General features: G+C 38.7%; 1 protein-coding gene across 1 annotated transcript in view; it reads right to left on the bottom strand.

The window, feature by feature from the left end:
• Otud4 (OTU deubiquitinase 4) overlaps positions 1–13,546 on the bottom strand; it is a 45,593-nt gene extending 32,047 nt beyond the window's left edge. Inside the window, exons 1-3 of the mRNA XM_027926707.2 lie at positions 13,298–13,546; positions 8,933–9,016; positions 5,564–5,614 (exon numbers count right to left, since the gene is read on the bottom strand). Coding sequence (XP_027782508.2) covers positions 5,564–5,614; positions 8,933–9,016; positions 13,298–13,456 — 294 coding nt within the window. The 5' untranslated portion in view covers positions 13,457–13,546. The remainder of the gene's footprint in view (positions 1–5,563; positions 5,615–8,932; positions 9,017–13,297) is intronic.
• Positions 13,547–27,934: the final 14,388 nt, after the last annotated feature.

Below are 27,934 nucleotides of genomic sequence, written 5' to 3'. Positions count from 1 at the left end.
TTCAGATTAAGAAGCATTTTCATCCTTTGTTCTGTACATATCTATATTGTAAAATCTTTTAACATAAGAATTTTGAAACTACTTGTGAAATTATTAAATACAGGGATCACTGAAAACAGTGAGCTATGGTAACTGAACACTGCCATTTCTTTCCTGAAGGAAGCAAAAAACTGAGATGAGGAAAAGATGTTAGCCAATGTTTTCATCTCAGAAAAGGACAATCTTGCCCAGCGTGGTCATGCATGCCTGTAATCCCCACAATGTGGGAGGCTGAGGTAGGAGGATCCAAGTTTAAAGGCAGCCTAAGCAACTCAGGGACAACCGGTCTCAAAAATATAAAAAGGGCTAGGGGAGATAGCTCAGTAGTAGAGTGCCTTTGGTTCAATCCCCAGTACCTCAAAATAAGAAAAGAGAGTTCATTTTAATAGTTTTTCAAAGTTGGCTTTGGGTTTCAAAATGAAACAGGTGCCATATATTAAAACAGATTTCTTAAAATAGGCCTTAGCCCAACAAAGGTAGCTTCTCACAAACTGTTACAAGTGACACCTTCTGGCCTACAGGAAACCCACTGATATGTTTAGATCACAAACTGCAAACTACTTTTCTAATACTTGCAAAGTGTTTAGATCAACAAACACAAAATACTTTTTTTTTTAAGTTTATGTGATGTATTACATCACTTTAAAAGATGGAAAAAAGTCTACTGGAGGCAACAAAATAAGACATGTTCTCATGAGAATGACATTATTAAATAATATGATACTTTTTACATGTCACTTTCACAATGAATTCTGTTGTGGTCCAGTTAAGTAAACAATGGCTGCCACCTTAACCAAGATCAGTTGTTAAGTATTAGTAGAAAACATATCCATGTTCTAAGACCACTACCTTCCTACTTAAGGCTGTTAATTCCACTTAGCATTTTCCAGGACTTTCTCACAGATGAGAGAAAAGAGTTATTGCCACATCTATTTTAATGAACCACATTACATCAAAACTACATAATTTAAATTTTCTGAAAATCATCCAAATTAAACTATTTCTTAAAAGATACTATTAGGAAAATGAAAAGCTAAGACAAACTGGAAGAAAACATTTGCAAAATACACAGCCAACACAGGATTTGTTGCAGAATTCAGTAAGACCAACAACAATAAAAAATGGGCAAAATGAACAGACATTTTCCCAAAGACATATGGATGACAAATAAGCACATAAAAAGATATTCAACATCATTAGAAAAATGCAAATCAAATCACAGTGAGCGCTGGCAAAGATATGAAGCAACTGAAATTCTCACATACTGCTGATTAGAAAGCAAAATAGTACAGATTCTTTGGAAATAAAGTTTGGCTATTTCTCATTAAGTTAAACATTTATTTACCATGACCTCAAAATTCTTCTCTTTACATTCATCCAAGAGAAGTCTTATGCCCACACAAAGACTTGTATCTATAGCAAATGTTGACAGTACCTTCAATTTTGACAGATCCAAACTAGAAAGAATCCAAATATCAATTAACTAGTAAATAGATACATTGTGGACATTCTATGAAGTGAACTATCCTTTGCGGTAGAAAGGAATAAACCACTGATGAAGACTCAACTACATGGATGAATCTTAAAAGTGTTTCTCCATCATGCTAAGGGAAAGAAACCAAACATGTGAGACTACAAATTATACCGTCCTACTTACATATATCTAAACAAGCCAAAACTCAGAAAGCAGATCAGTGATTACCAGAAACCATAAGGTAAAAGGAGGAGATTAAATGTAAAAAAGGCATGGGGGACACTTCTAGGAGCAATGGAAATGTCCTATATTATGTTGGTGGTGGTGTTTACACAATAATTTATGTTTGTCAAATCTCATCAAGTTGTACATTTATGACCAGTGAATTTTAGCCAGGCAAAGAGGCGCATGTCTGTAATGACAGCAACTTGGGAGGCTGAAGCAGGAGAAACAAAAGTTCAAGGCCAACCTCAGCAACTTAGCAAGACCAGTCTCAAAATAAAAAAAATAAAATGAGCTGGGTATGTAGCGCAACAGTAAAACACCCCTGGGTTAGATCTCGAATAGCAAACTATTTTTAAAAAGTTTGGTAACCAAACAAACCATATGAATGAATGATAAATCCAAACTGAATGAATCCATATTTAACAGACAAGAGGCCAATTTACTTCACTAAAGCTAACAAAATACTTCTTGCAAAAGTTTAGGCTATTTTCAACATGCTCTACTGTAATCTTTTTTTTTTTTTTTTTTTTTTTGACGGACACAACGTCTTTGTTTGTATGTGGTGCTGAGGATCGAACCCGGGCCACACGCATGCCAGGCGAGCGCGCTACCGCTTGAGCCACATCCCCAGCCCAGCTCTACTGGAATCTTTAAAAGGATATAAATGCTTTCTTTGAGAAGTGGATGAATTAAGAGTTTATTCATCAACTGTATTTCTCTTTTCATCTTATACATCCTGTGTATCAGGGAAGAAAAAACCCAGAATGATTTATAAGTATCGTTGCTATTTAATACTGAAGAAAAAACTGTTCGGAAGGCACTTAAGACACAAAGGAGAGGTTTGATCAGATGTGGAGTGTCCTAAGAAGTCCTAATTATTGAAGGCGGGAAAAAAAAACCTGGCCAGACCACCTAGCCCCAGCAATCAAAGCACCTTCTTTTCTGGTAACCACAAAATCAAATAAATCTCAGTTCAGTCCACACTGCATCATTTCCTCCCTATGTCTCCCCTCTTTGCACTACCACTTTGTAGATCCTAGCTCAGGCTCTTACAGTCTATTAGCCTGAAGTGCTGAACAAATATCAATAAGAAACATCATAATGGGGTTTTCTGATTAACAAAATAATAAATGGACTTTGTCATTTCCTCTATTTTATATAAAGAAAATAAAAATCACATAATTATATACCAACTGTTGACATTCTAGTTTTCACCTTCCCTCCTACTTGTAACAAGATATAGATTTAACATTCATTTGAAATATACACACTGATCACCAATTAGGCACTCCAAATTGAAAGTTCAACTCTGGGAATTAAACAATTAAAATATTTAATCCTTTTCAAAATGGCTTATAAACAGAGATAAAAATGTAAACTTAAGGAAAATGAATCTGTGATCATAGTATATGCTGATACTAAGTTTCAAAACTATTCAAATAAAAATTTAATCAGAGAAAAGGCCTTCCTGGAGTATTTGTCTCCAAAACTGGAGTAAAACTGTAATTACTGCTTTTTATACTTAATACAATGTAGACAGTTTTCCATATATTAGCAATATTTTAAACAATTTCAAAATGAGTCTGACAAATACTGCCTGTACATTCTCACTTGTATGTGGATGGGGGTATGACAGAGAGATGGTTAACAGGTAGAGGAGTGCAGTTGGATAGGAGAAATAACTTCTCATGTTCTATAGCACAGTAGGATACAATTACTGACAACAATTAGTCACATATTTGAAAACAGCTAATAAAGACTAATTTAGTGTCCCCAATACAAAGAAATGATAATGTTGAAAGTGATAGATATGCCTATCAGCCTGACCTGATCATTAAATGATACCCTGCATCCCATAAATATGTACAACTGTGTGTCAATTTTAACTTTTTAAAAATAAAAATGGGTTTTTCTGCCTCTGGTCTCATTCACTTCAAACTTTTGCACATCATTCTTTTCACGTGTCCATTCAGTCAGCAAAAATACCAGGCACTATTCCTGGTCTGGGGCACACCAGTGAACAAGACATACAGAAATCTGTGTTCACAAAGCTTAATTCTAATAGAAAAAAAAAAAAAAAATGAACAAAATATTTATTATACAGAATGGTATAAGTGTGACAGAAAAAAATAAAAGCAGGAAAGGGAAATAGGGCAAGTGTTGAGGCTAACAGTTACAATTTGAGATGTGGTGACCACTAATCTCATGTCCCTATCTCAAAAATCTTGACGTCTTTCCAAGGCCATATACAGAGACCCCAGAACTGAGAGTTTAGATATGGGATAGGAGCCAGGGATTCTATATTTGTTACAAGCACACCAGGTGATTCTGATGCAGACAATCAATAAATCATAAATATCTTGAGAAAGACTGGTCTAAAACATAAGCTCCAAATTACTGAGCTTAACACTGAAGGCTCTCCCACAATCCAGCCCCAGCCTGCCCTCTGACTTCTTTCTCACTCCCTCCAACCTTAGAATGTTCCATGCTTCACATAAACTGATCTGTTTTCTGCATCTAACTTGCTCAGTTTTCACCGACAGAATATCCTTCAGTACAGGCACTGCTTGTTTAGAATCTATTCAGACTTCAAATATGAACTCACAAATTCTTCATCAACCCAGCTGGAAATAAAACCTTGAGTACTTGGAGCATCACATCTGGGGCTGGGGATATAGCTCAGTTGGTAGAGTGCCTGCCTTACATGCACAAGGCCCTGGGCTCAATCCCTAGCACCACAAAAAACCAAAAACAAAACAAAGCCCCCAAAAGTGAGTGACTTAAAATATAGCATTGTATCTGTATTTCTTGGAACACACATGATTTACTAATTTGTATTTGACTCTCTTTTCTCTATAGTAGAAAAAATTATTTGGTTATCTCATCTATGCATTCTCAGGGTGACTAGTTATTCTCAGCCCATAAATCAAACACTCCAAATAGCAACAGGGAATCAAACAGATGACCCAATTACTGATCAAACACCCTTCTTCCAACATTAACATTCCCTTTACCACCTATCTAACTCCTTATCTTTTTTCTTTGCCGATGTTATTTTTTTCTTTTAACAGTTGACAAATTGTAACATTCTAAATGGCATTCCACAATATTCCAGTTTGTGTACATGAATGTGTATGTGTATATGTGTGATGTTGAGGACCAAAACCAGCGCCCCCGCATATGCTAAGCACATACTCTGTCACTGAGCTGCATACCCAGCCCACATTTCATGATATTTGGACTTTTACAATGAGAACATGAGTTTTATAAGCATGGGAAAAAAAAAAAGAATTCTTTTAATTTCAACATGACTAAGAAAATGTGTTAGCAGAAGTTGGTGGAGACATGCTACCTTTTTCTCCTCCCCCTTCACAAGTTAATCATGGGAAATACAACTTCCAAAGAACTTTGCCTTCTCGGTTGCCTAAGGAAAAGATCAAATCTCACCTGTCCATCAAGTTCCACACACAAACCAACAAGGCATTCTGAAAATCATCACCATTTTTATTTCAATCTTGTATGCTACATCCACATGCTATTATGGCAAAGACAAAGATAGCATGACTCCTGTCTATAGTGAGAAAACTTCTAGTATACAGCTCAAATTGACTTCCAAATAAATGCTCAACAAAATGCCTTCCTACACATTCGTAGGAAGTGGTGTACGCTATCCCCGTACCCCCTAAACACTGTACCATTAACTAGGAAATAGTGTATGCCTGTAACCCCCTAAAAACTGTACTATTAACTTCCTTCTTAATGAATTTCAAATACATTATGTTGGATACACACAAACAAAAATATATTTAGAACATTACTGCATACCTGTGGATTTTCCAAACGTTTTAAATACTCTTCAAATGACCCTTCTATAAACTGCAAAAAAAAAAAAAAAAAAAAGTCTGTTAGGAATGTTATGTCAAAAAACAGTTCACTGCTTCACTGTTAACTATTCACTTTAAATTACTGAGATCTTATACAAACCTCGGATACACCAGTAATATTAAAATAAATAATGATGATAATATATACAAATAATTTAAGACCATAAACATATAAAAGAATTTAAAGAAGGAAACATTGCCAGAAAGAGTTTCCAGGAATAGGAGTGACTCAAGATGAAGGCTGGTCAGAATCTGGATGGGCACACAGGGAGCAGACACTCCACAGCAATGGCCCTTGTGGCATAAGGAGGAAGAACTCCGTGTTGGGAAGACAGGGGCGACAGGGGCAACAGGAGCAACGATCTAGCCAGCTCCTAGCCAGCTGGAGCGGGGCAACTTGTTAGGGAGCTGAGCAAGAGAGGAAACCAAATGGGGGACTGTTGTTTATAGAGGGCCTTAACCCAGGCAGGAATTTCAGACTAGACAGGAAAGGTAATTCAAAGGTCACTGCATATGACATCCTGAACTGAGAAATTACACGATGAAAGCAGTGCTTTTGGATAAATTTGGTAGTGGTCAGTGTGTAGAAGAGAATAAAACAAAGACAAATATAATAGCTAAGAAAGCATGTTATCTTAATAATTATCTTAATAATACAGATATAAGCATTCATTGTCTCTAGGTCAGTTATCCACAAGATGAAAACTAATAATGCTAAAGATATTCTGAAGCATCAACAGAATCTATCTAATACTGTTGCTTCACTGTTATTTAAACATAAAATTAATTTATTCACACTATATGATCATCCAACCTTGTTTTTCTCATAGCAACTGCACTAACTTGAGAAAGCTCTAAAAAACATCCACCTGACCCACCAGTCAATTTTATATAATTTATAATCCCAGTTAAGTACACTAAAAACATACTTCCTAGTCTATAATTTTAAACACCCATGGATTTGTTCTGACATTCTTTCATAAATTGTATACTAACAGATTTCCAAAAAGCATCTTAAATTTTAACACATATTTTTAAATCCCCATCAATCAGATGCTACTATTCCATATTAGATAATTATTTACAGACTTTTAAAAGAAACCCATAGTGCCATTTAAAGTTGGTAAAGACCTAAGTGTTTTTCCAACACAAACCTGCGCCCAATGTAAGCCTCCTTTCTAAGCAGAAAGTGTCCTGCTAGGCCATGGGTGACACTGTTAAGTAGAGCAAGGTATATCTTACCCACAATACCCCTTTCCAACTCTGGTCAACAGAAACTACTAGGGTTCTTATTATAAGAAAAGTAAATCTTTCCCCCTCAGAACTTTCAACAGCTGATCATATATCTCATAAGATTATATGAATTAAATAAATACATGTGAAGCACTTAAAACAATATATGACACACAGTAAGAGTTCAAACAATGTTAACAATGTCCATATTATCAACATGATTTTTACCTTTTGGGTCAGTAATCATTAATCCACGTGAAATTTCTTCAAATATTTATAAACCATGCCACTTCTCCCCTCTTTACTCCATAACACCATAGTCCTCTGTTACCATAAAATAAGGTTTCAAATCACCTGATTAAGCAGGTAACTCTCCTTCCTACAATTTATTACTATCCATTCTAACCACAACATTCAGAATTTGCTTGAATATAGAGAATCCCAATCCAAGAATACATTTAACTAAGATGTCTTCTATCTGTTCAGTCTTAAAATCTAGTTATTTGCTAACCCAATCAATACATGGGCAAAAGAACTGAACAGACACTTCACAAAAGAAATATGAGTAGTCAACAAATATATGAAAAAATGTTCAATATCTCTAGCAATTAGAGAAATGCAAATTAAAACTACACTGAAATTTCATCTCACTCCAATCAGAATGGCAATTATCAACATAAGTAATCACAAATGTTGGCAAGGATGTGGGGGGAAAAGGTACACTCATACATTGCTGGTAAGATTGCAAATTGGTGCAACACTCTAGAAAGCAGTATGGAGATTATTCAGAAAACTTGGAATGGAACCACCATTTGACCCAGTTATCCCACTCCTTGGTTTATACTCAAAGAACTTAAAATCAAGCATTCTATAGTGACCCGGACATATCAATGTCCACAGCAGCTCAATTCACAATAATTAAGCTATAGAACCAACCTAGGTGCCCTTCAACAGATGAATGGATAAAGAATATGTGGTATATACACAAAATGGAATATTACTGAGCCATAAAGAAGAATGAAATTATGGCAACTAGCGGTAAATGAATGGAACTGTAGACTATCATGCTAAGTGAATTGAGCCAATCCCAAAAAAAAGAAAAGCCAAATATTCTCTCTAATATGTGGATGCTAAGACACAATAGGGGATGGGGGAGGGAAGAACAGAAGTTCACTAGATTAGACAAAGGGGAATAAAGGAAAGGAAGGGGAGATGGGAATAGGAAAGAAAGTAGAATGAATTGAACATAACTTTCCTAGTTCCTATATGAATACACGACCAGTCTAACTCCACGTCATGTTCAACCACAGGAATGGGAAGTTATACTCTCTCTATATATGTCAAAATACACTACACTGTCATGTCTATCTAAAAAGAACAAATAAAAAAAATTTAGTTATTTGCCAAATGTCAATATTCTTTACAAGTCAATGGGGGGAAATACCATTAAAAGTTGTCAGGTTATATAATTCTAGGTCATAAAACCAGTAAGCAGTAAATCCTGCAAGGCTTTGAATATATAATAAAAATAGATCAGGTGGCAACTTATTTCACAGCCTTCTACACACTACTGAGAAAATTATACTATTGTTATACAACATTTTATTAACTATTAATCAACATTTATATAATTACAGTGTTCTGATGTGATTTCACAATGATCTCTGAAAATTAAAAATCTAGAAATGCCTTCTGATAAAATAGTTCAGCATTACTTCTGTTCAGCATCTTTTTTATACTTCAAATCTGAAACTTTTTAAATTCATCAGCAGTTACCAATCACACAAATCACTATTAATCTCAACACCCATTTCCCTGAGCATATCAAGTACTAATGTATAGTATACAAGTCTCCCATCCAGGTCATCCTTTCTATCCCCCACAGTTGTCTTATTCATCACAGAAGTTTTCTAAATGTATAAATTAGTAACACAAAATAGCCTAGAATATTCACAGCTGAATATGTTTGGATTTAATGATTTTTTTTTTAACAAGGGTTATTTTCATAACCCAGCCTGTGACATTTCCACCAGAACACTTCTAGAGACCAAAATGGGTATTAGAGATTATAAATTACCGCTTCAAATTTCTCTCTGTTCTCCCGAAGATAGTGAATACAGGCCATTCTAACTTCAACATGGCGAGACTGAGAGTGCAATACCTAAAAAGAAAAAACAACGCACTATTAAGCATTTTGTTAAAAGTGGATTTCAGTTACAACTTGATGCCTTCTTTCACACCCACAGTAATGGGACAATCAATAGATTATCAGTCTCCCTCCATTTCCCTTTCTATAATTTTGAGACCTTTACTCAATCTCACCTCTTCCTCTAAGCACGAAGATGGCATGACACAGAAATACAGCAATACTCCTTAAGCCAGATTCATTCTATAAAGAATGTATTACCATTTATCTTTTAAGTCACTAAAATCACTCCTCTGAGCACACTTTCGTAAACAAGACACTTTCCTTTCTTGCCATCTTTCTACAATAACTCTGCTCTTCAGAAAGCAGAGTTAACAGAATCCCTGCTACTCAGGGCAAAGCCTCAACCTGTGTTTGTTAAAAAAGAGAACAAATAGGTGACTTCATTAGTAATCGTCTTTGGGGCTGTAAGACTGTATGAGATACTTTTTCTTCCAATAATTGTGAATGTATTTAGTGGCCTTACACAGAAATTTAAGTCCATCACGGTTTCAGAAAAGTTAAGGAACTCTTTACCAAGTTTACAAGACTTAAAAGAAGTAGACAGTCTGGAAGATATAAAAATGCTGTTATCCTAAGAGGCTTTGGATATGACTGTGGTAGGGAGGGGGGATTATGTGGACTGATCCCAGAGGTGGTCTACCACTAAGCTACATTCCCCAGTTCCCTTTTTTTAAGATTTCACTTTGAAGCATGATTTCACTAAATTGCCAAGTCTTGAACTTGGCAATCCTCCTGCCTCAGCTTCCCAAGCTGCTGGGATTACAGGTATGCACCAAGCTTTAACTCTTTTTGAGTGTGTGTGGTACTGGGGTTCAGAAAATTTGGCAACTCAGCAAGACCCTGTCTCAAAATTTATAAATTAAAAAAAAGGGGGCTGGGAATAGAGCTCAGTGTTAAGAGTGACCCTGGAATAAACCCCCAATACCATCAAAAGAAAAAAAAATTAAATTACAGCTCCTATTGAGTGAGTCTCCCATATATTCAGGGTGAGTGGAGAATTCAGGAAAGACAAGACTCAAGATACATGTTTTACAGCTCCCTTGGATCATAGCCAAGGCTCATTTATACCCACAGAACCACAGGCACAATAGCCTGGACAGCTAGTATGTCTTATTACACTATGATACACTGAAGGAACTCTTTAGCAACTAGCTAAAGTTAGCAACTGAATTGATTTTCAGTTTACTAGTTGGTTTTCAGCTTCACTGGGTAAACCTTGTGATTCTATTAAATAGTAGCCTTTTTCTAAGCTTCCAGCACACGGGGTACTGCTCACATATCCATTCATATGACTACCATACAACGCTGAAGGTATAGCTCAATGATAGAGTGCTCACTTAGCAAGCATAAGGTTCTGGGTTCAACACTTAACACACACACACACAAAAAAAACCCACCCAAATTTTTTTTTGCCAGTTCCACAAATGACATTCAGCCAACACTTCTGTAGCTAACGTTAGACACTATTATGAATCAAGTCATTTTTAGTATGACTCAGGCAGTGTCATCTGATAGGGCTTTCCTGCCATTAGCAAAGTAGAGCTACTATTAAAGCCATCTACCTAGCAACAGGTGGCAGATATAAGTTAGTAAAGCTTATTTCCCATCAAAAACAATGGCAGGGATATCTAATGGTTTTTCTCCTCTTTTAACAAATATTTTAGCATATAGAATCAATCTAAACTTGTTGCTCAAAAGCAAAACTCTCAAGTTCCATAAATTGTGGGGTGCTGGTAATTTACAAAGCCAAACACTGCAAGACAAGCAAGGTTAAATGACAACTGTATAAAAAGTAAATTACTGCACAAGTTCGAGGACCTCAAGAAGAATTCAAATGGTGTGGTAAAAATCCATCTTTACAAACTATTGCAAACATGAAAGTAAGCTACAGGGAGGAGGCTTTCCATCGCTCCTTAGGACAAGATAGTGATAAACACTGGGAAAGGATGAGACACACTGTTTTAGCAAGTCCTCTAAGAGTGCCCTATTTTTAGCTCTATGGCTAGGAGCTGATTCAGGTCAGGCCTCCTGCAGGCCCAGATCCACAACTGTAAAAAAGGGAAGGGTCCACCCAAAAAAAATGTGATCTCCCCATCTCTACAGCCTGCCATTTAGATTACTGACTCCTTAGAAATTTTACCTATTGTAATTTTATATAAAAATCATTAGTTTAAAAGAAAATCCTTTGTACTCATTTTAAAAGGGCAGCCTGAGTGGTGTTATCTCCCTTTTCCCCACACTTTGCCTTTAGCCATAACTGCTACACCCTTAGTCCTGTCTGCTGAAAAACCCAGTCTTCACCCAAAAATTCATCTCCTAGAGCTAAGCTCAAAATCAGAGTCAGATAATTGGAGAAGGCAGTCCCTTATGCCCAACCTGAATCCCATTATAATAAATTACAAAAAAAAGTGTTACTGGATGTTAGTGAGTTTTTAGTGTTAACTAGCTCTTGCCCCTACAAAAATACTCAATAAATTCTACTACACTATGAACAGGCTTCTGAATAATCCAGGTTCACCAACTATGGCATATAATAGTGGAAACAGTCAAACCTTTCTGCTTCAATAACTAGGATCTGAATAATTCAACTCCAAATTTAACTTCTACCTCCTTCCTGACCAAACTCTTGCTAAAGCCAATAGTATCTATTAACTATGAGCTGACTTCATTTTCATCTCTTCTGCTTCTGGGAGGTGTTGAGGAGTCCAAAAAGGCTGAGACAGAGGAAGCACAACAGATGGGGAGATTTGAAAAATTCACAAATGGGGCAGACTGTTTACCTACTGATAGTTAGTACTGGGGTGGGTGTGTGAACATACTCCACTCACACTGAACATCCTAAATTTCTGAAAATCAGAGCAGTTTAATGAACTGAAAAAGATAGAGCCTGGGTTTGGAGAACTTTTAAAGAAAATGTTTCACTATCAATGCCTGAAATGCTGCAAAGGCTGATCCCCAATAAATCAATTTCTTGTTTTAAACAAAGATTCCATGCTATAGATGTAAAAAACGAGAGGCCTTTGAAAATAAATATCTGGCCTATTGATGTTTTTAAAAAAGGAGAACACCCAGACACCAGGGCTCAAGCCTGTAATCCCAGCTACTCAGGATGCTGAGGTAGGAGGATGCAAAATCCAGGTCAGCCTCAACAACATAGCCAGACCCGATCTCAAAATTTAAAAAAAAAAAAAAAATGTGGGGTGTGGGGGTGTGGCTCAGTGGTACAGTGTCCCTGGGTTCAATTCCCAATATCACAAAAAAAAAAGAGAGAGAGAACATACTAGTCAGACTAGTCTCCAGATGTTAGATAAAACACTTATTCACAAATAGAAATTCTAAAAGCTATTTAGCATTCAGAAAGTGAGGGGGAAGGAAAAAAACCAGAAGCATCATTAAAAACCCCCCAGGGTATGAGGAGGAGTTGTTCCTTAGCCAAAGGGAAACAAACTATGAAAGGTATGAAAATACCCGGGCAGTGAAACTTTTTATCCAACTACTCAAGCAGCTATTTTTCAAATATACGATGCTTTTTGGTGACTGCACACTTACAACGTACAGTATTATGTAACACGAAAAAAAAAAACTTTCAAAAAAAAATTAAACATCTTCCTAAGCAAGTTTATTAAAAATGATTTTGGCCATTTCAAACGGGGGTGGGAGGGTGGAGGATCCGGTCAAGAAAGGCCCCGAGAACCCTAGTTACTAACACTCCCTCCTCCAACCAACACAAAAATACTTTCGGAAAACGTGAATTTTTTTTAGTATACCTCCGCTGCTTCGCCCAGCTAATGAGGTGTGGAAACTACTCAAGCTCAATTCATTCAACATGTTCTGTATTTGTAAAAGGTGGGTTTTCTCAAACGGCAAAGTTTGCCCCCTTGCTTCAAGTGACATCAGTGAGCCTGATTACCCCACATTCCAAAGTCCAACAAACAGGGGGAGGGGGCACCACCTCCTCTAGCAAACGTGCGGTTCACCGGCGTGAACGCTGCGCTTAGAAAACCCAGGGGAGCTGAATGCGGAACACAAGTGAAAAACCAGCTTGTCGCCAGGTCCCCGGCAGGCACGCTCCGCGCAGGCCTCACAAGTTGTCCTCAACTCTCAGTCCCATTCCGGCGCCACAATGGGCGGCTGTGACGACAGCCGGGCCACGCGCGGCCCGGGACGTGGGCAGCCAGCACAGCTGAGCCGCCGCGTCCCACCCCGCCCGCCGCCGCCGCCCCCGCCCATTACCTGCTCCGCCACGGCCCGGAATAGGCACGACCCGTCCTTGGCTACCAGTTTCCGATACAAGCCCAGTTTTCGCAGATAGGCGTCCATGGGCGTCGCGTCCTCGCGGGGCGCCGCGCCGCCCTGGTCCCCGCCGTCGGGGGCGCCGACGGCCGCCTCCATGTTGCCGGTCCCGCTGCAGGCCAGGCGCGCGGGCTAGCCCCACATGGCCGCGCCGCCGGCTGCTCGACGCCCCGGCCTGGGGCAGGCGGCGGCTCCGGCTCGGGCTCGGCGAGCTGCGGCAGGCGGCGGCCCGAGGCAGCGGTCCGCGCTCTCCCCGCGCATAGGGGAGCCCTGCCTAGTGCATGGCCGTCCGCACGCGGCCGCCTCCCCGGAGGGGCCACGCGCCCGGGGGCACGGGGGGATGAAGGAACGCCCCGAGAGGGAGCAGTCACTTTCCGACCGCCTCACCGCCCCGCTCGGGCGCTGGGCCGAGGGTCGCCGGCCACACAAGTTTCCTGGTCCCGACGAGAGTGGGGCTAGGAAAGCCCCGCCGCTGGTGCGCGCCGGGCCGCCTTGGTGAAGCGAGGCCTGCGTGCCTCGCGCGCTCTCCTCGCCGGGAGCCGAAGAAACCAAAAGAGAAAGCCGCGGCCTTGGGTTTCCCCACCTCGCCGGAGGGAGCCGGAGGGGCGGGGAGCGGGAGGGGGCTCCCGGCGGAGGGCAGCACCCTCGCAGCGTAAAATTTGTTTTCGCTTTCAGCCCCAGAGCGGAGAGGACGGCGGGAGGTGTAGTTTTGGCAGCGGCAGGAAGTCGGCGTGCGGCGGGCGGGCACGCCCGGGCCGGCCTACCCGGGGGAGGCGCCCGGGAGGCACGCGGACTACAAGTCCCTACAGCGCGGGCGCCGTCGCCGCCGCGCGGAGCCGGCTTCGCGCTTCCCAGGCGCCGCGTCCGCAAGCAGGCCGAGGGTCTCCGCCAGCCAACGCGCGGCCACCTGCGCGCGCCGCCCGGCCCCGCCCGCCGCCGCCGCCCGGCCTCCCGCCCTCTGCGCCGCGGGGCCGCGGGAAGTGCGCGCGCGCCGCGTGCGTGGAGTTGCCAGGGACACAGCGGCGGCGGCGCTGGCCCTTTGTGTATTTCCAAACAGAGGGCGCACCTGTGTGCACCCCTCCCCCCGGCCGCGCTCCGGGCGTCTCCGCAGAGGTGGCTTTAACGGCTGAGGCAGGCTTCTGGAGCCGCCACCGTGCGGGACGACACCAGCTGACCGTAAATCAGCCATGGGCTGCTGGTTCCAATCAGAAATTGAAAGTGCAGCTCACGCACCACGGCAAGATGATGCCTGTTTTGTTTTTTTTTTTTTTTCACCTTGTCACTAGTTGAGCACCGCAACATAGAGAAGTCAACTGTTTGAAGAAATTAGATATTTACCTTGTTAAAAATACTCTCATCTTGTAATCACTTGATAACATGTTGTACTTGCCATGGCGTCCAGCAGTGCTGGAGGCTTCCCACTCAACTCCTACCCCCTCCCCCAAAAGTTGCATGACAGGAAATGGCAAATCGAATGAGGCTTTGGAACCCAGTATTTATCCAACACGCTTCTGAGACACCAGAGTTTTAATTTGCCAAAACACAACAGCATCTGGTGTCCTTATTTAAATACATGGTTAATCATAAAAACTACTACAGCCTTGAGGCCATGGTGGAGGAGAGGGAAAAAAAGTGGAGGATTATGGTATGTTTAGATATAGTTGAATTCTTTGGAAGGGGGACCAAGGCAGGCCAGATGGTGAGAATCCTACATAAATTTACTGAAAACTCTTGTTAGACATTGTTTCAGTGCAAGCAATGAGTCATATTTTCACTTCCCTTGTGGCATCTAAATTTGATTTTTTTTTAAAACCAGGGATTAAACGAGGGCGCTTTACCATTGACCTACATCCCTATCCTTTTTTATTTTTTATTTTGAAATAGGGTCTCTCTAAGTTGGTTAGGACTTCGTGAAATTGCTGAGCCTGGCCTGGAACTTGGTAATCCTCCTGCCTCAGTCTCCTGAATAGCTGGGATTACATGCATGTGCCACCACATCTGGCTAAATTTCCTCATGTTTAAATATCCTATCTCCAATTTGCTATTTTTAGAAAATCCAAACATTATTGTGATCTAATGAAAAAATGTCCTGTCACAATTGAAGGGAAAGCAAGAAATGAAAGACCAAGCAGAGATCACAGAGAGTTTATTCGTCAGAGCTGACAAATAAAGGTCATCTCTCTACAGGAGAGAGAAGCAAAACAGGCTTGGGTTCCGGGACTTTTATGGGGCAGGCTCAGAAATCAGAGCGGAGCTGATCCTAATGCCCCGGGTTAATTGTTAGGTTGGTATGCGGGAGTGGTGAGCCTTTCTCAGAAAGGCCCTTGGGCGGGAAAGCGAAACTTTTTCCTTGAAATGGCGGCTGTCACCATCCAGACGCTAAGCAAGGACCTTATAACAATATTAGATTATTTAAATATTGTAGAGAGGAAACATTATAGAAAAAAAATCTTGTTTCATGGGGCATGCACATGCCTGTCATCCCAATGACTCAGGAGGCTGAGTCAGGAAGATCACAAGTTCAAAGCCAGCCTCAGTAATTTAGTGAGACCCTAAACAGTTTAGCAAGACCCTGTCTCAAACTTAACAAAAAAAATTAAAAAATAAAAGGGCTGGAGATGTGGCTCAGTGGTTAACCTCCCAAGGGGCTCAATCCCCAATACAAAAAGAAAAGAAAAAGAAAAAAATCTGGTTTCAGATCAAACCTGTTGCTTTTCTTTTGAATGTATTACATTGCATATACTATTCTCAAAAAAAAAAAAAAAAAAGTAGAGCATTGCCTCTACAACATGTGTTGCCTTTTAGACTTAGAAAAATTTTTTAAAAAATAATCTATAGGACTTAAAATACAAATTTCTAAAATGAGTAGATTATATATCAATTATATAAGAAACAAATTACCTGAGAAGCAAAAAGAAAACCATACCTTTCCTAACATTTATTTTTATTACTCCTCAGTAAAACTTCCTAAAGTTACTCTCATATTCAATTTATATTTTGGGGAAATCTGTATATATTAAATTGCTCAATATCTGGATTATATAATAAAAAGTTATGTTTCCAGGGACTTCACAATTCAAAATTTTTCAACTTTTGTAATTGAAATGTTCAAGATTGTACTGCATTAATTTTTTTCAAGTCATTCAAAGATAAAGATAAAGCTTTGCTTGATTTTATATGTAAAATTTTGATAGTGTTTGAAGCACATTTTCCATTTTGAGACATATCCATATTTTAATTACTTAAATGTATTTGTATTTAATGTCAAAATGAAATAATGGCAACATCTTCTAAAGCCCCAGAATTTTTCTGAAATTCTTTGAAGAAACCAAATCCACCTTTCATTCTATGCCTTTATTTTCCATTGCAAAAATTTAATTCACTGATAATAGTAAAATCAAAATAATACCGGACATGATCATTAGCTTAACTATTCTAAGGATCCCACTTTCAACATATTTTTTAATGAATTATGGAATACTAAGAAAAGAGAGGCCTTTATCAGAATCATCAAAATTCTATGCTATCTTGTAAAAAATGTGATTTGTTATCAGAAGTAATAAAATAATAACATACTTTTGGTCATTTCTACACTGGATATTATGGTAAAATTGCTTATCTTCACTTTTGCTCAATGAGTGCAGACCAGCCTAACTCTAAACTATCTGATTCTAGTTCCAAAATTAGAAGTGATGCACCTGTTGTATCTCACCCTGTATAAGGAAATCCTTTAGGTATTTTGAGACCTAATCCAAGACAGACCTCTGTGCTCCAACTCCCCAAATATAACTCAGTATTCACGCAATGTTAAAGGATCCTATGTCTTTAAACTGGACTAAAATTTACAAAAATTCACTAACTTTAACACTTGTTAATATTAACTGTTGACACTTTTCGAGAAACCACACTGAAACTGATTGAAAAATGTCCATTCTGAGAAATTCATTTCTGACCTGCAAAAGTGAAAGACATCTTTAAATAGACTCTATTTAAATAAAATAAAATCTGAAGTGTGATGCTTCTGAGAACCTAATGATATTGTAACCATGCTCCACTTTATACTTTGAATATAGCCCCTGCTGCTCTGCCACTGCAACTCATTTTTAAAATGGACATGTTTCTTTCTCTTCCTCTCTCCCTGCTCCTCCCTAATCTCTCCTTGTCCCTAATCTCAGGGGAAACAGGATTACCTTTCTTCCCCATCCTAGGCAGAGTTATCTGTCCCTGAGTACACACCCACCATAGGAACAAAGTCATCCAGACTTTGGGGGTGGTACCAGAAGATCTCAGAAATGTCTGTCTCCAACAGGGAACATGTGTGGAATGTAGCCTTTGAGTCACCTCTTTAAATGTCCCCTGTTCCTGCTGATGGGCAGAATCACAGCCTCTGGGACAGGAGTCCCCTGTGTTTCTCCTTTTCTAGCAAAGCAATAAACCTTCTTTTTGATTTTTCTCAAAACCGTGTCCTCATTATTGGATTGGCAACAGGGACAAGAAACAGGCTTTCAGCAACAAATTTACCAACAATCTTACACAAATGTGTCAACCAAATTTTTTTTCCTTGTATTCTCTCAATATTTCATTAGTTTGTTTACTTTGATAATTTGTTTTAAAAGATAGGCTAATAGGTTACATGAAGATTTTTTTAGCTCCTTCCTAAGGTAAGGTTAGGTATGGTGGTGGGTAGCCTCAAGATGGCTCCCCATACCAGGATTCCCACTTCCTGGTATTCACACTCTTGTAGAGATGGCTCCCACTTTGTGTGCCAAGGTTGGCCTGAGTGACCAATGAAAGAGACTGAAAGTGATGATGTCACTTCTGAGACCAAGTTGGAGACACTTGGCATTTTGGTGGTTACATTTACACCCCACCTCTCATGGTATAACAGGAGCTTCTTCAAAATTGGGGGATTTAAAGAAGCACCCAATCATTGTCCTTCTCAACAGACCTTAGGTTGTTTTACCTTCTCAGCTTCATCTCATGCTGGGAGTAAAAACTGCCCAGAAGCCCTAGTGCCAGCAGAATCCACAGAACCTCAACAGAACTTCACCACACCTCTGCGCTGCTCCTCTTGGCTCCCACTTTTGTCCTTTCCCTGTGCCATTCTGGATGTCTTCTGCACAGGACTGTCTTCCTAGTTTGGCCAAATCCAAGCTAAACTCCTGCTCTTCTCTGCCACCGATCCCCTTTGCTACTGGACCCCTTCCAGAGGTGGTGATTTTAGGCAGTTAGTCATGCGCAGGCAGGTAGGGGGAGAACCAAAAGGGAGATGACTTACAGGGAGGACATCAAACAAATCACAAATCACGGGACTGGAGATAACAGGGAACTGTATCAAAGATGACAAACATCTGGAAAATGAGAACTGATATGTCAGACTTCCCCAGGCATAGTTAGTTATAATCCCCTTAAGGAAACTATTGTTTCAAAACCAAGTCCTGAGCTATCTCTTGTGACCAGGTCATCTTGACCCTCACAAAGAAAATTGCTGTGGGCTATACAAAATAACAATGGGTACTAAACTGCTTATCAGTCAAAAGGCGGGGGGGGGTATAAGAAAATGAGACAAGAACAAAGGACCTAAAACACTTAAAAACTCAAGACTCTGGAGTGCTGCACCAACTCAGCTTGGTACATGTGCTATCTGCCCTTAATTTCACCTTCTCTAATAAACTCCTGTCTGTTCATCTGTGCAACTCATTTGAAATCTTCCCTGTGGGAGTCCAAAATCGATGGCTGTGGACTCTGCTGTATCAGTGAATAATGGGAATAGATATCCCAGAGGTAGGCCTCTGGCCTAGCGCTGCAGGAACAATGGGTCACTCACTTTGGTAGAAGCTGACTACTATGTTAAACCTATACAAAGGTTCCCTTCCTAATGAACAGGAGCCTCTTTCCAACAGTAAGATTTGAAGGGAATCCTCCAACCCAGTCAAGCTTTCAGATGTCTGCAGCCCTAGCCAAAACCTTTAGTGCAACCTCATGAGCAATCCAGAACCATCCAGATAAACTCCGAAATTCTCAATACCTCAGAAACTTTGAGATAACATTTTATACCCCTAAACTGGTAAGTAATTTCTTACACAACAATAGATAGATACTACGGATATAAGTCTTTGTTGGTCTTGCGAGGTAGACACAGAATGAATGTCTTTCAATAATTCATGAAAATAATGACAAATGTAATTTCATTAGTTGTTTTACCAATCCTCTGAACCCAAACAAAAATAGTAAGAAATTTCTAGGTGAGTGGTGCATGCCTGGCCCAGTAACTTAGAAGACTGAGGCAGGAGTTCATTTCAAGGCCAGCCGGGAAATTTTAGTGAGGTTCTATCTCAAAATTAAAAGGGCTGGGATAAAGTGATAAAACACCTCTGGTTTCAATCTCAATACCACACACACACAGAAGTAAACTATTTTATTACAAAGGGCTGGGGATGTAGCTCAGTGGTAGAGTGCTTGCCTAGCATATGCAAGGTCCTGAGTTCAATTCCCAGTGTTATAAAAAAAAAAAAAAAGTAAAAGTTTAAGTAATTGAATCCTACCAAAAAAAAAAAAATTTTTTTTTTGAAGAAAGACCTATATCTTCCAGTTCCTACCTGTAAAAGATTGTTTATTATCATCTTCATTTCCAATTTTATTTCCCCCAAGTACTAAGTGGGCACATGGCTGCCCAGGTTTGGACTATATTTCCAAACTACCTTGCAACTAAATGTGACCATTTGATTTTGTTTAGGCTAATGGAATAGAAGCAGAATTGTCAAATTTAACATCCGGTTCATCTCCTTAAAAATAAAACCTCATGCCTTTTATTATTTCCTACTTTTTTTTTCCTACCTCTTTTGAGCTGTTTTGAAAACATTTTTAAAACTAGTTAGCCAGCTTTGCCATGAAAACACAACACCCTAAAAGATAGCAGAGCAATGAGGTGGAGGAACCCAGTTCCCTAAATGTTCCATGGCCTATAAGCTTGGACCAGACTCACCTCCAGACTGTAAGACAGAAATAAAATTATTTTATGAACCATTGTGCTATTATTATAGCTATTTAGTCTGTGTATTCTAGCATGGTTTTGCTCCAATATTAAGTAGGTAGTAATATTTGGGATCAAATAAAATTCATTTATATGAGCTCCTTCCTGAGTTTAATAGACCATAATTTGTGTTCCTGGAAAACTGGGGAATTGCCAAGACTGACTTCCAAAATCCCAAATGTCAAAGGATTTCACAATACACTTTTTAACACCAAAATAATTGTGTTACTTTACCCAGTGACTTTCTGCATGGCCAACCCGTTCTCTCTTGGTTGCTATGTTTGACAGCTTTGACCACCTTCTCATTTTGAGACTCTCCTTCACATTTGTGGATCTATCTGATACCTTGATTTCATCTCATTTGGCAAGCACTCTATCACTGAGCCACAACCCCAGCCCCTCCCCAAGTCTTATCTGTAACCTTATTTAGCCCTATTCTCTTTTACAAGCTTTAATCTTTATCTCTAGTCCACTGTGAGCATTTCCACCAAAACCACATTTCTAAAAGTAAATTAATCTTCCTCTTAAAAGGATTTCTAGCAAGTGCTGCAATATCAAGCATTGGTTTCACTTAGTAATTAGGTATTCAAAAAATGTGGGGAAAATAAAAAAGTTTACAATCAAGGTTTCTGGATCCCAGTTTTCCTGAATTGGAAGAGCAAGGGATGGTGCACAGGAATCTGGTGATTCTGAAAATCAGCCAGCAAGCACCCAATGACAGAGTGCTTGCCTAATGTGTCCAGGGCAGTGGCTTGGATCCTAAGCACCAAAAAAACAGAACAGAACAAATGCAATACACATCTCCTGAATGATTTCAATGATAGATCATTTATTAGGGCAAATAGCTTTTATTTTTTCTTAATCATCAAATATTCTTTGTGGAATAGGGGAACAAAAATTAAGGCGATATTTTAGTCAAAAGAAGGTGATTTAAAAATCCCCAACTTTTTGACACAGAGAATAATTCAACTAAGTGTCCAGGCAAAGCAGAGAAAGAGTTGTGTGATAGAGACGCATCCCCGATTTCTATTTTTGCCACCAAAAAGTGCCTTACCAAGTTGGGGAAACCTTGTCTCAAAATAAAAAAAGTAAAAAGGGCTGGGGATGTAGCTCAGTAGTAAAGCATCCCTAGGTAATCCACAGTACAAAAAAAAAAAAAGGCCTTATCTGTAATTTAACAATAGAGTAAAATGAGAGAATAGCTTGTATGTTTCATTTGCTAGCTACTCACAAGGAGGAACTAGCTACTGGTAAAAGTCTGGCTAGACTTTTAAATACTAAAGTGTTAAATAATAACAATTTTGAAAAAATAAAAATCTGAAATAATAAAAATTAGCCTGTGACTCCATTTTCTACTTTTTTTCTGGTAATTTGGAACCAGCCTTAGCAATGTCCTTTACAAACCTTTTAAGTTGTCAATGCTACACACTCCTGTATAGTAAAAAAGTCTTCAACATTGCACACATCATTTATTCTATATTCTTGTTATACCAAAATGATAAAAAGAGGGCTGGGGATATAGCTCAGTTGGTAGAGTGCTTGCCTCACATTCGCATGCAAAGGCCCTGGGTTCAATCCCCCCCCCACCACCACAAAAAAAAAAAAAAAAAGGTAAAAAGAATGGTGGAGAAGAAACATCTTGGGAAGCCAATACTTCTTACCACAGGAGAGTGTTGAACATTAAACTCTGCTAGCCCTAAAGGAAACCACTTTTCTTTCTTTTTTTTAATTTTTAAAGTAATTTAAAATTTCTTGGTCTGATTTAATAGGCACCAAACTCAATTTAAAAACTTACCAATAAATAAATGGAAAGAAGAAGGAAGGACACAAGGAAACCATGGGAAAACCATGCCAGGTGAGTGATCCCATAGAAGGATTTTGCAAGGAGATGGGTTAAAGAGACTGAGACAGCTAAGTTATTCCCAGCACAGGATGCAGCCTCCATTTGAGGGAGTGTGTCTTGCTGGCCATTTTACTTAACTGTGCCCACACTTCAAGGCATGACTGCTCTAAGGACTGATGCTGATGTATGTCACAAGATGCTCACTCAATCCCAATTTGGACACCTAAAGAAGTAGAGAAATGGGAGCACCTGTGTATGCTTCAGGGAGATGAACTGAGTAAGTTCCACATCTCAGAACTAGGACTGTGGTCCTGAGATCTCATTGCCTATATGATTGGAAAGAAAAAACTATGATTTAGTTTCTTGTAATTGCCAATTCTTTGGGAGGAAAGTACCTTGGCATCACTAAGGTGAATGTTCCTAATAAACCAAGAACAGAATGAGGTTCTTGCAGGAGCAGCTCATCACATACTTTCAACCTTGTATTTCTCCTTCCATGGCTACCTTAGTTTCATATACATACATATATATATATATATATATATATATATATATATATATATATATACACACACACACATACATACATACACAGAATGCATTACAATTCTTATTACACATATAGAGCACATTTTTTTTCATATCTCTATTTGTATACATAGTATACTCACACCAATTCATGTCTTCATACCTGTAGTTTGGATAATAATGATCATCACATTCCACCGTCATTAATAACCCCATGCCCCTTCCCTTCCCCTCCAACCCCTCTGCCCTATCTAGAGTTCATCTATTTTTCCCAGGCTCCCACTCTAAATCAGCCTCCTTATATCAAAAAAAAGCATTCGGCATTTGTTTTTTGGGATTGGCTAACTTCCCTTAGCATTATCTTCTCTCACTCCATTCATTTACCTGTAAATGCCATGATTTTATTCTCTTTTATTGCTGAGTATTATTCCATTTATATATATGCCACATTTTTTTATCCATTCATCTATTGAAGTGCATTTAGGTTGGTTCTACAGTTTAGCTATTGTGAATTGTGCTGCTATAAATATTGATGTGGCTGTGTCCCTGTAGTATGCTGTTTTTAAGTCCTTTGGGTATAGACCAAGGAGAGAGATAGCTGGGTCAAATGGTGGTTCCATTCCCAATTTTCCAAGAAATCTCCATACTGCTTTCCATATTTGCTGCACCAATTTGCAGTCCCACCAAAAGTGGATGAGTGTACCTTTTCCCCCACATCCTCACCAACACTTATTGTTGTTGTATGCATAATAGCTGCCATTCTGACTGGAGTGAGATGAAATCTTAAAGTGGTTTTGATTTGCATTTCTCTAATTGCTAGTGATGATGAACATTTTTCATATATTTGTTGATTCTTACCAAAGCAATCACAAGAAGTCCCATTACAAGCTCCCTAGTGAGATTGTAATCTCTTTGTATGCTTGGAAAGTATAAGCTTCTTTTGCTTATTCATTCACAAAAAAAGAAAGAAAAACTTTTGTCTTTACCAAGTACCTAATAGCATTTTTGCTTTTGCATGGTCAGATAAGTAAATCAATAAATCTTCATCAAGCAATATCATGTATTTTCAAAGAAACTCTCAATGAGGTAAGTATATAGAATGGAAATGCATGATTACAAAAACTATAGTTGAGACCTAAATAATTGGTGTAGCCAAGGTCAAGATTAGTTTATATATCATATCCTTTTCCCTCCCCACCAAAAATGGAAGGTTATCTAAACACAGAATCCATCAAGTACATTTTAGCATGTCCATACACAATAGACTACTACCCAACCTTTATGTGTCATATCACAATCACCCAGAAAACTTCTTAAAATTACAGATTACTGAAATTGAAGGTAGAGGATGGTTATAAATGAATCAAAAATCATCATGACTCAATGATAGTAGAAATCAAGTAATGTGCATATATATATTATACTCTTCATTTTAGTTCGTAAATATTTGAAATTTTATAAAATAAAAACTATTTTATATATAAATAAATTTTATATGTAAAAAGCAATTTTATATGATAAAACATAATTTTATATATTATATAAATATATTATATTTAATAATAAATAATAAAATTAATGGTTTGAGTAATATTTCAGGTTGCCTGTATCACAATAACAAAGAATAGCACACAGGAATCTTCCCAGGCGATTGTGAAGATCAGCCAGTAATTGAGAGCATCTGGTAATTGGGATGGATGAGGCACCCACCCAATAAAAGAAAATTATAGTTTTCAAATTAGTATGAGAGTAGAAATGGACACTGGCCTGCATTCTAAATCCTTAATTCCTGTTCCAGATCACCAGGAAAAATTATTAAAAATACCCTTCTTGATATCAATATTCATTGTTTCATACACAACATTATTAGATCAGACTCAGTGGCACATTCTGCCCGGAATCCAGCTACTCAGGAAGCTAAGACAGGAGGATTCCAGGTTCAAGGTCTTTCTGGGCAAGTTAGTGAGACCCTGTCTCAAAATAAGCTCAGTAGTAGAGCACCACTGAGTTCAATCCCTAGTACTGCCCCAAACAAATAAACAAAACTATGTATATAATCAAACAAAAACTTCTAAAGCTAAAATTGGATTTTTAAAATAGTTGCCAAATGTAATACTGCATTAGCTTTCCATTATTGTAACAAATATCTAAAATTATAAGGAAAAAATTTTATTTTGGCTCATGCTTTCTGAGGTTTCTGTCAATGGTCAATTGGTGCTATTGATTTTGGGGCCCAGGGCAAGGCAGACCATCAAGACAAAGAGCATGCAGTGGAGCAAGCTGTTCACCTCATGGCAGTTGGGAAGCAAGAGAGGAAGAGACTACCCTTCCAGAATCCCCTTTGACAGCAAGCCCCCAATGATCTAACTTCCTCCCACTAGGCCCCATCTCCTAAGGGGCCACCCCCTCCCAGCAGCACCATGGGCTGGGACTAAGCTTTTAACACATAGGCCTTTGGGGGACATATCAGATCAAATACCAATATTTTAAAATTAAAGTAAAAATGCACCATACGGTATTGTTTATACAATATACAAAAATACATCATAAATATTCAAACTAATGTAGATGTTGGGGAACATGCTACTGCTAAGAGAATCATAAAATTTATGTGAAATAATTTTAACAGCTTTTAGATACAATTGACACACACAACTATACGTATTTAAGCCATATTTTATCTTAACCTAACTATATACCCATGAAGCCATCACTACAATCAAGATAATGAATATATCTTATTGATGGATATTTGAGTTGTTTCTAATTTGGGGCTAATGTTAAAAAAAGTCAAAAGAGGCCAGACGCAGTGGCACATGCCTATAATCCCAGTGATTTAGGAGGCTGAGGCAGGAGGATCACAAGTTCAAAGTTAGCTTCAGCAGCTTAGTGAGGTCCTAAGCAACTTAGCAAGAACTTCTCTCAAAAAATAAATAAATAAATAAATAAAAATGGGCTGGGGATGTGGCTCAGTGGTTAAGTTTACCCTGGGTTTAGTCCCTGGTACAAAAAAATAATAGAAATAACTCAAATATCCATCAACTGTTGTTCAGGTTAATAACAAAAGGTGTTATCCATATAATAAAATATTATTAGCAGTAAAAATAAAAGTATGAATATATACCATGAAATGGATGAATGTGGAAAACATTATGCTAAAGGAAACAAGCCTGATACAGAAGACCACAGAACAGGCAAATCCATGTAGACAGAAAATAGAAGAAATTGGGAAATGGGAGGAAATGGGAATAACTACAACCTGTTAAGATACCTGAGGAGAGATGAAAATGATCTAAAATTAGATAATGGTAATGGTTGCATAACTCTGTGAATATACTAAAATCATGAAATCGTGACTTTAGAAACGTGTATTTTATGGAATATGAATTATTCCCCCAATAAACCTGTTAAAAAAAAACAACAAATAAAATGGATTAGATGTATTTAAAATAGACTTTAAAAGCCAAAATGAATACATCTTATCATTTGCCTTTGGATCTATATAAGGCTCAGCTTTATAAGGAAGTAATAGTTTCTTGTGCCCAAATTGTAATTCACTTAGTATCAGCTTCATTTTCCCCAATAAGTAAAAACAGTTTACATTTTAGACTAGTTGGGTACTATAGTCAGTTTGTTTTTGTGGGGGCAGTGGGTACTGGGGATTGAACGCAGGGGCACTGGAGCACTGAACCACATCCCCAGCCCTGTTTTGTATTTTATTTAGAGACAGGGTCTCATTGAGTTGCTTAGTGCCTCACTAAGTTGCTGAGGCTGGCTTTGAACCTGCAATCCTCCTGCTTCAGCCACCGCACCCGACCTATAATGGCCTTTTCTGGCATTACCTTTTAGAATTAATACCTGTAACTATAAATAACACATTCAGTTCTCTATCCATTTTTATAAAAGTCTGTCCATGGATATTCTTGGATTTTTTTTTTTTGGTTTTTTTTTTAATAGTTTTAAAAATTTTGTTCTAATGTTAGTTATACATGACAGTAGAATGCATTTTCACACATCATACATAAATGGAGTATAACTTCTCATTCTTCTGGAAGTTCATGATGTAGTTACACCAGTCATGTAATTGTATATGCACATAAGGTAATGATGGATATTCTTGAATTTAAAAGGGACAATAAGAAAAAATGAAATACAGTCCTCCACTTGTTTTAATGCTTTCTTTCCATTTCTTTGCAATAAACACATTCTAAGAAAGAAGGCATTTCTATTGCCACCCTCAGAACAAAATGAACAAGATTATTTCTCTTACCTTTTAAAAGTTCACCTAAAAGACCTATTGAATAAACCTGTTTAAAGGCTATTGATCTAAGCATGGGTTTTAATGGACCATCAGGATATGTTGTCAAAGAAACTCAAGAATAGGGCATTTGATTTGTGTAACTATTTTAAAAAAGGACAGGACAGAAAGTGCCAGGTGAGTAGACTAAGGGTTACTGGAAAGGCTTACAAAGCAGCCAGTCCCCCAGTCTTCACACAGGTAAACTCATAGCTCCTGCATTTACTGATGTCCCCAGTGTCACTCTGCTGGCAATCAGTTACTCCATATCTATATAAATCCCTGTAATGGCTTCAGTCTTGCAAAGGACCAAGGAGGGTTTTAGGCATGTTGCAGAGTGGTGAGGTGCTGAAGTTAGCCAGTCATATTCCCTCCTCCAGCTATGCTGTACAGTGATGCTGAGGTCTTCCCATATTATAACATGGGAAAACAAAGCAAGAGGGCTGGGACATAGCACAATGGGTAGAGTGCTTGCCTCACATGCACAAGGCCCTGGGTTCAATCCCCAGCACCACCACCAAAAAAAAAAAGAAAACAAAGCAAGTCAGGGGCAGAGGTGTGCACCTGTAATCCCAGCAATTTAGGAGGCTGAGGCAAGAGGATCATAAGGTAGAGGTCCTCCTTGGCAATTTAGTAAGACCCTTTCTCAAAAAGGAAAATAAAGCTCAGTTGTAAATCCCGGGATTTGATCCCCAGTATCTTAAAAAAAAAATTAATAGATGATGATTTATGCTATTTAGCTTGCTTATCTGACTATTTATCTTTTGCCTCTCAACCCTAAATTGACTCTTTTATAAAAGTTTTTCTGTGATGCTGGGATTGGGAATTTGCAAATAACACTTCCCAGAGTTCCTTCAGTTGGTGCTCTGCTAAATT

This window comes from Marmota flaviventris, chromosome 7, assembly GCF_047511675.1.
Source record: "Marmota flaviventris isolate mMarFla1 chromosome 7, mMarFla1.hap1, whole genome shotgun sequence".
Classification (NCBI taxonomy): domain Eukaryota; kingdom Metazoa; phylum Chordata; class Mammalia; order Rodentia; family Sciuridae; genus Marmota; species Marmota flaviventris.
Note: the sequence above shows the minus strand (reverse complement) of the source record. Positions and strands in the feature narration are given on the sequence as shown.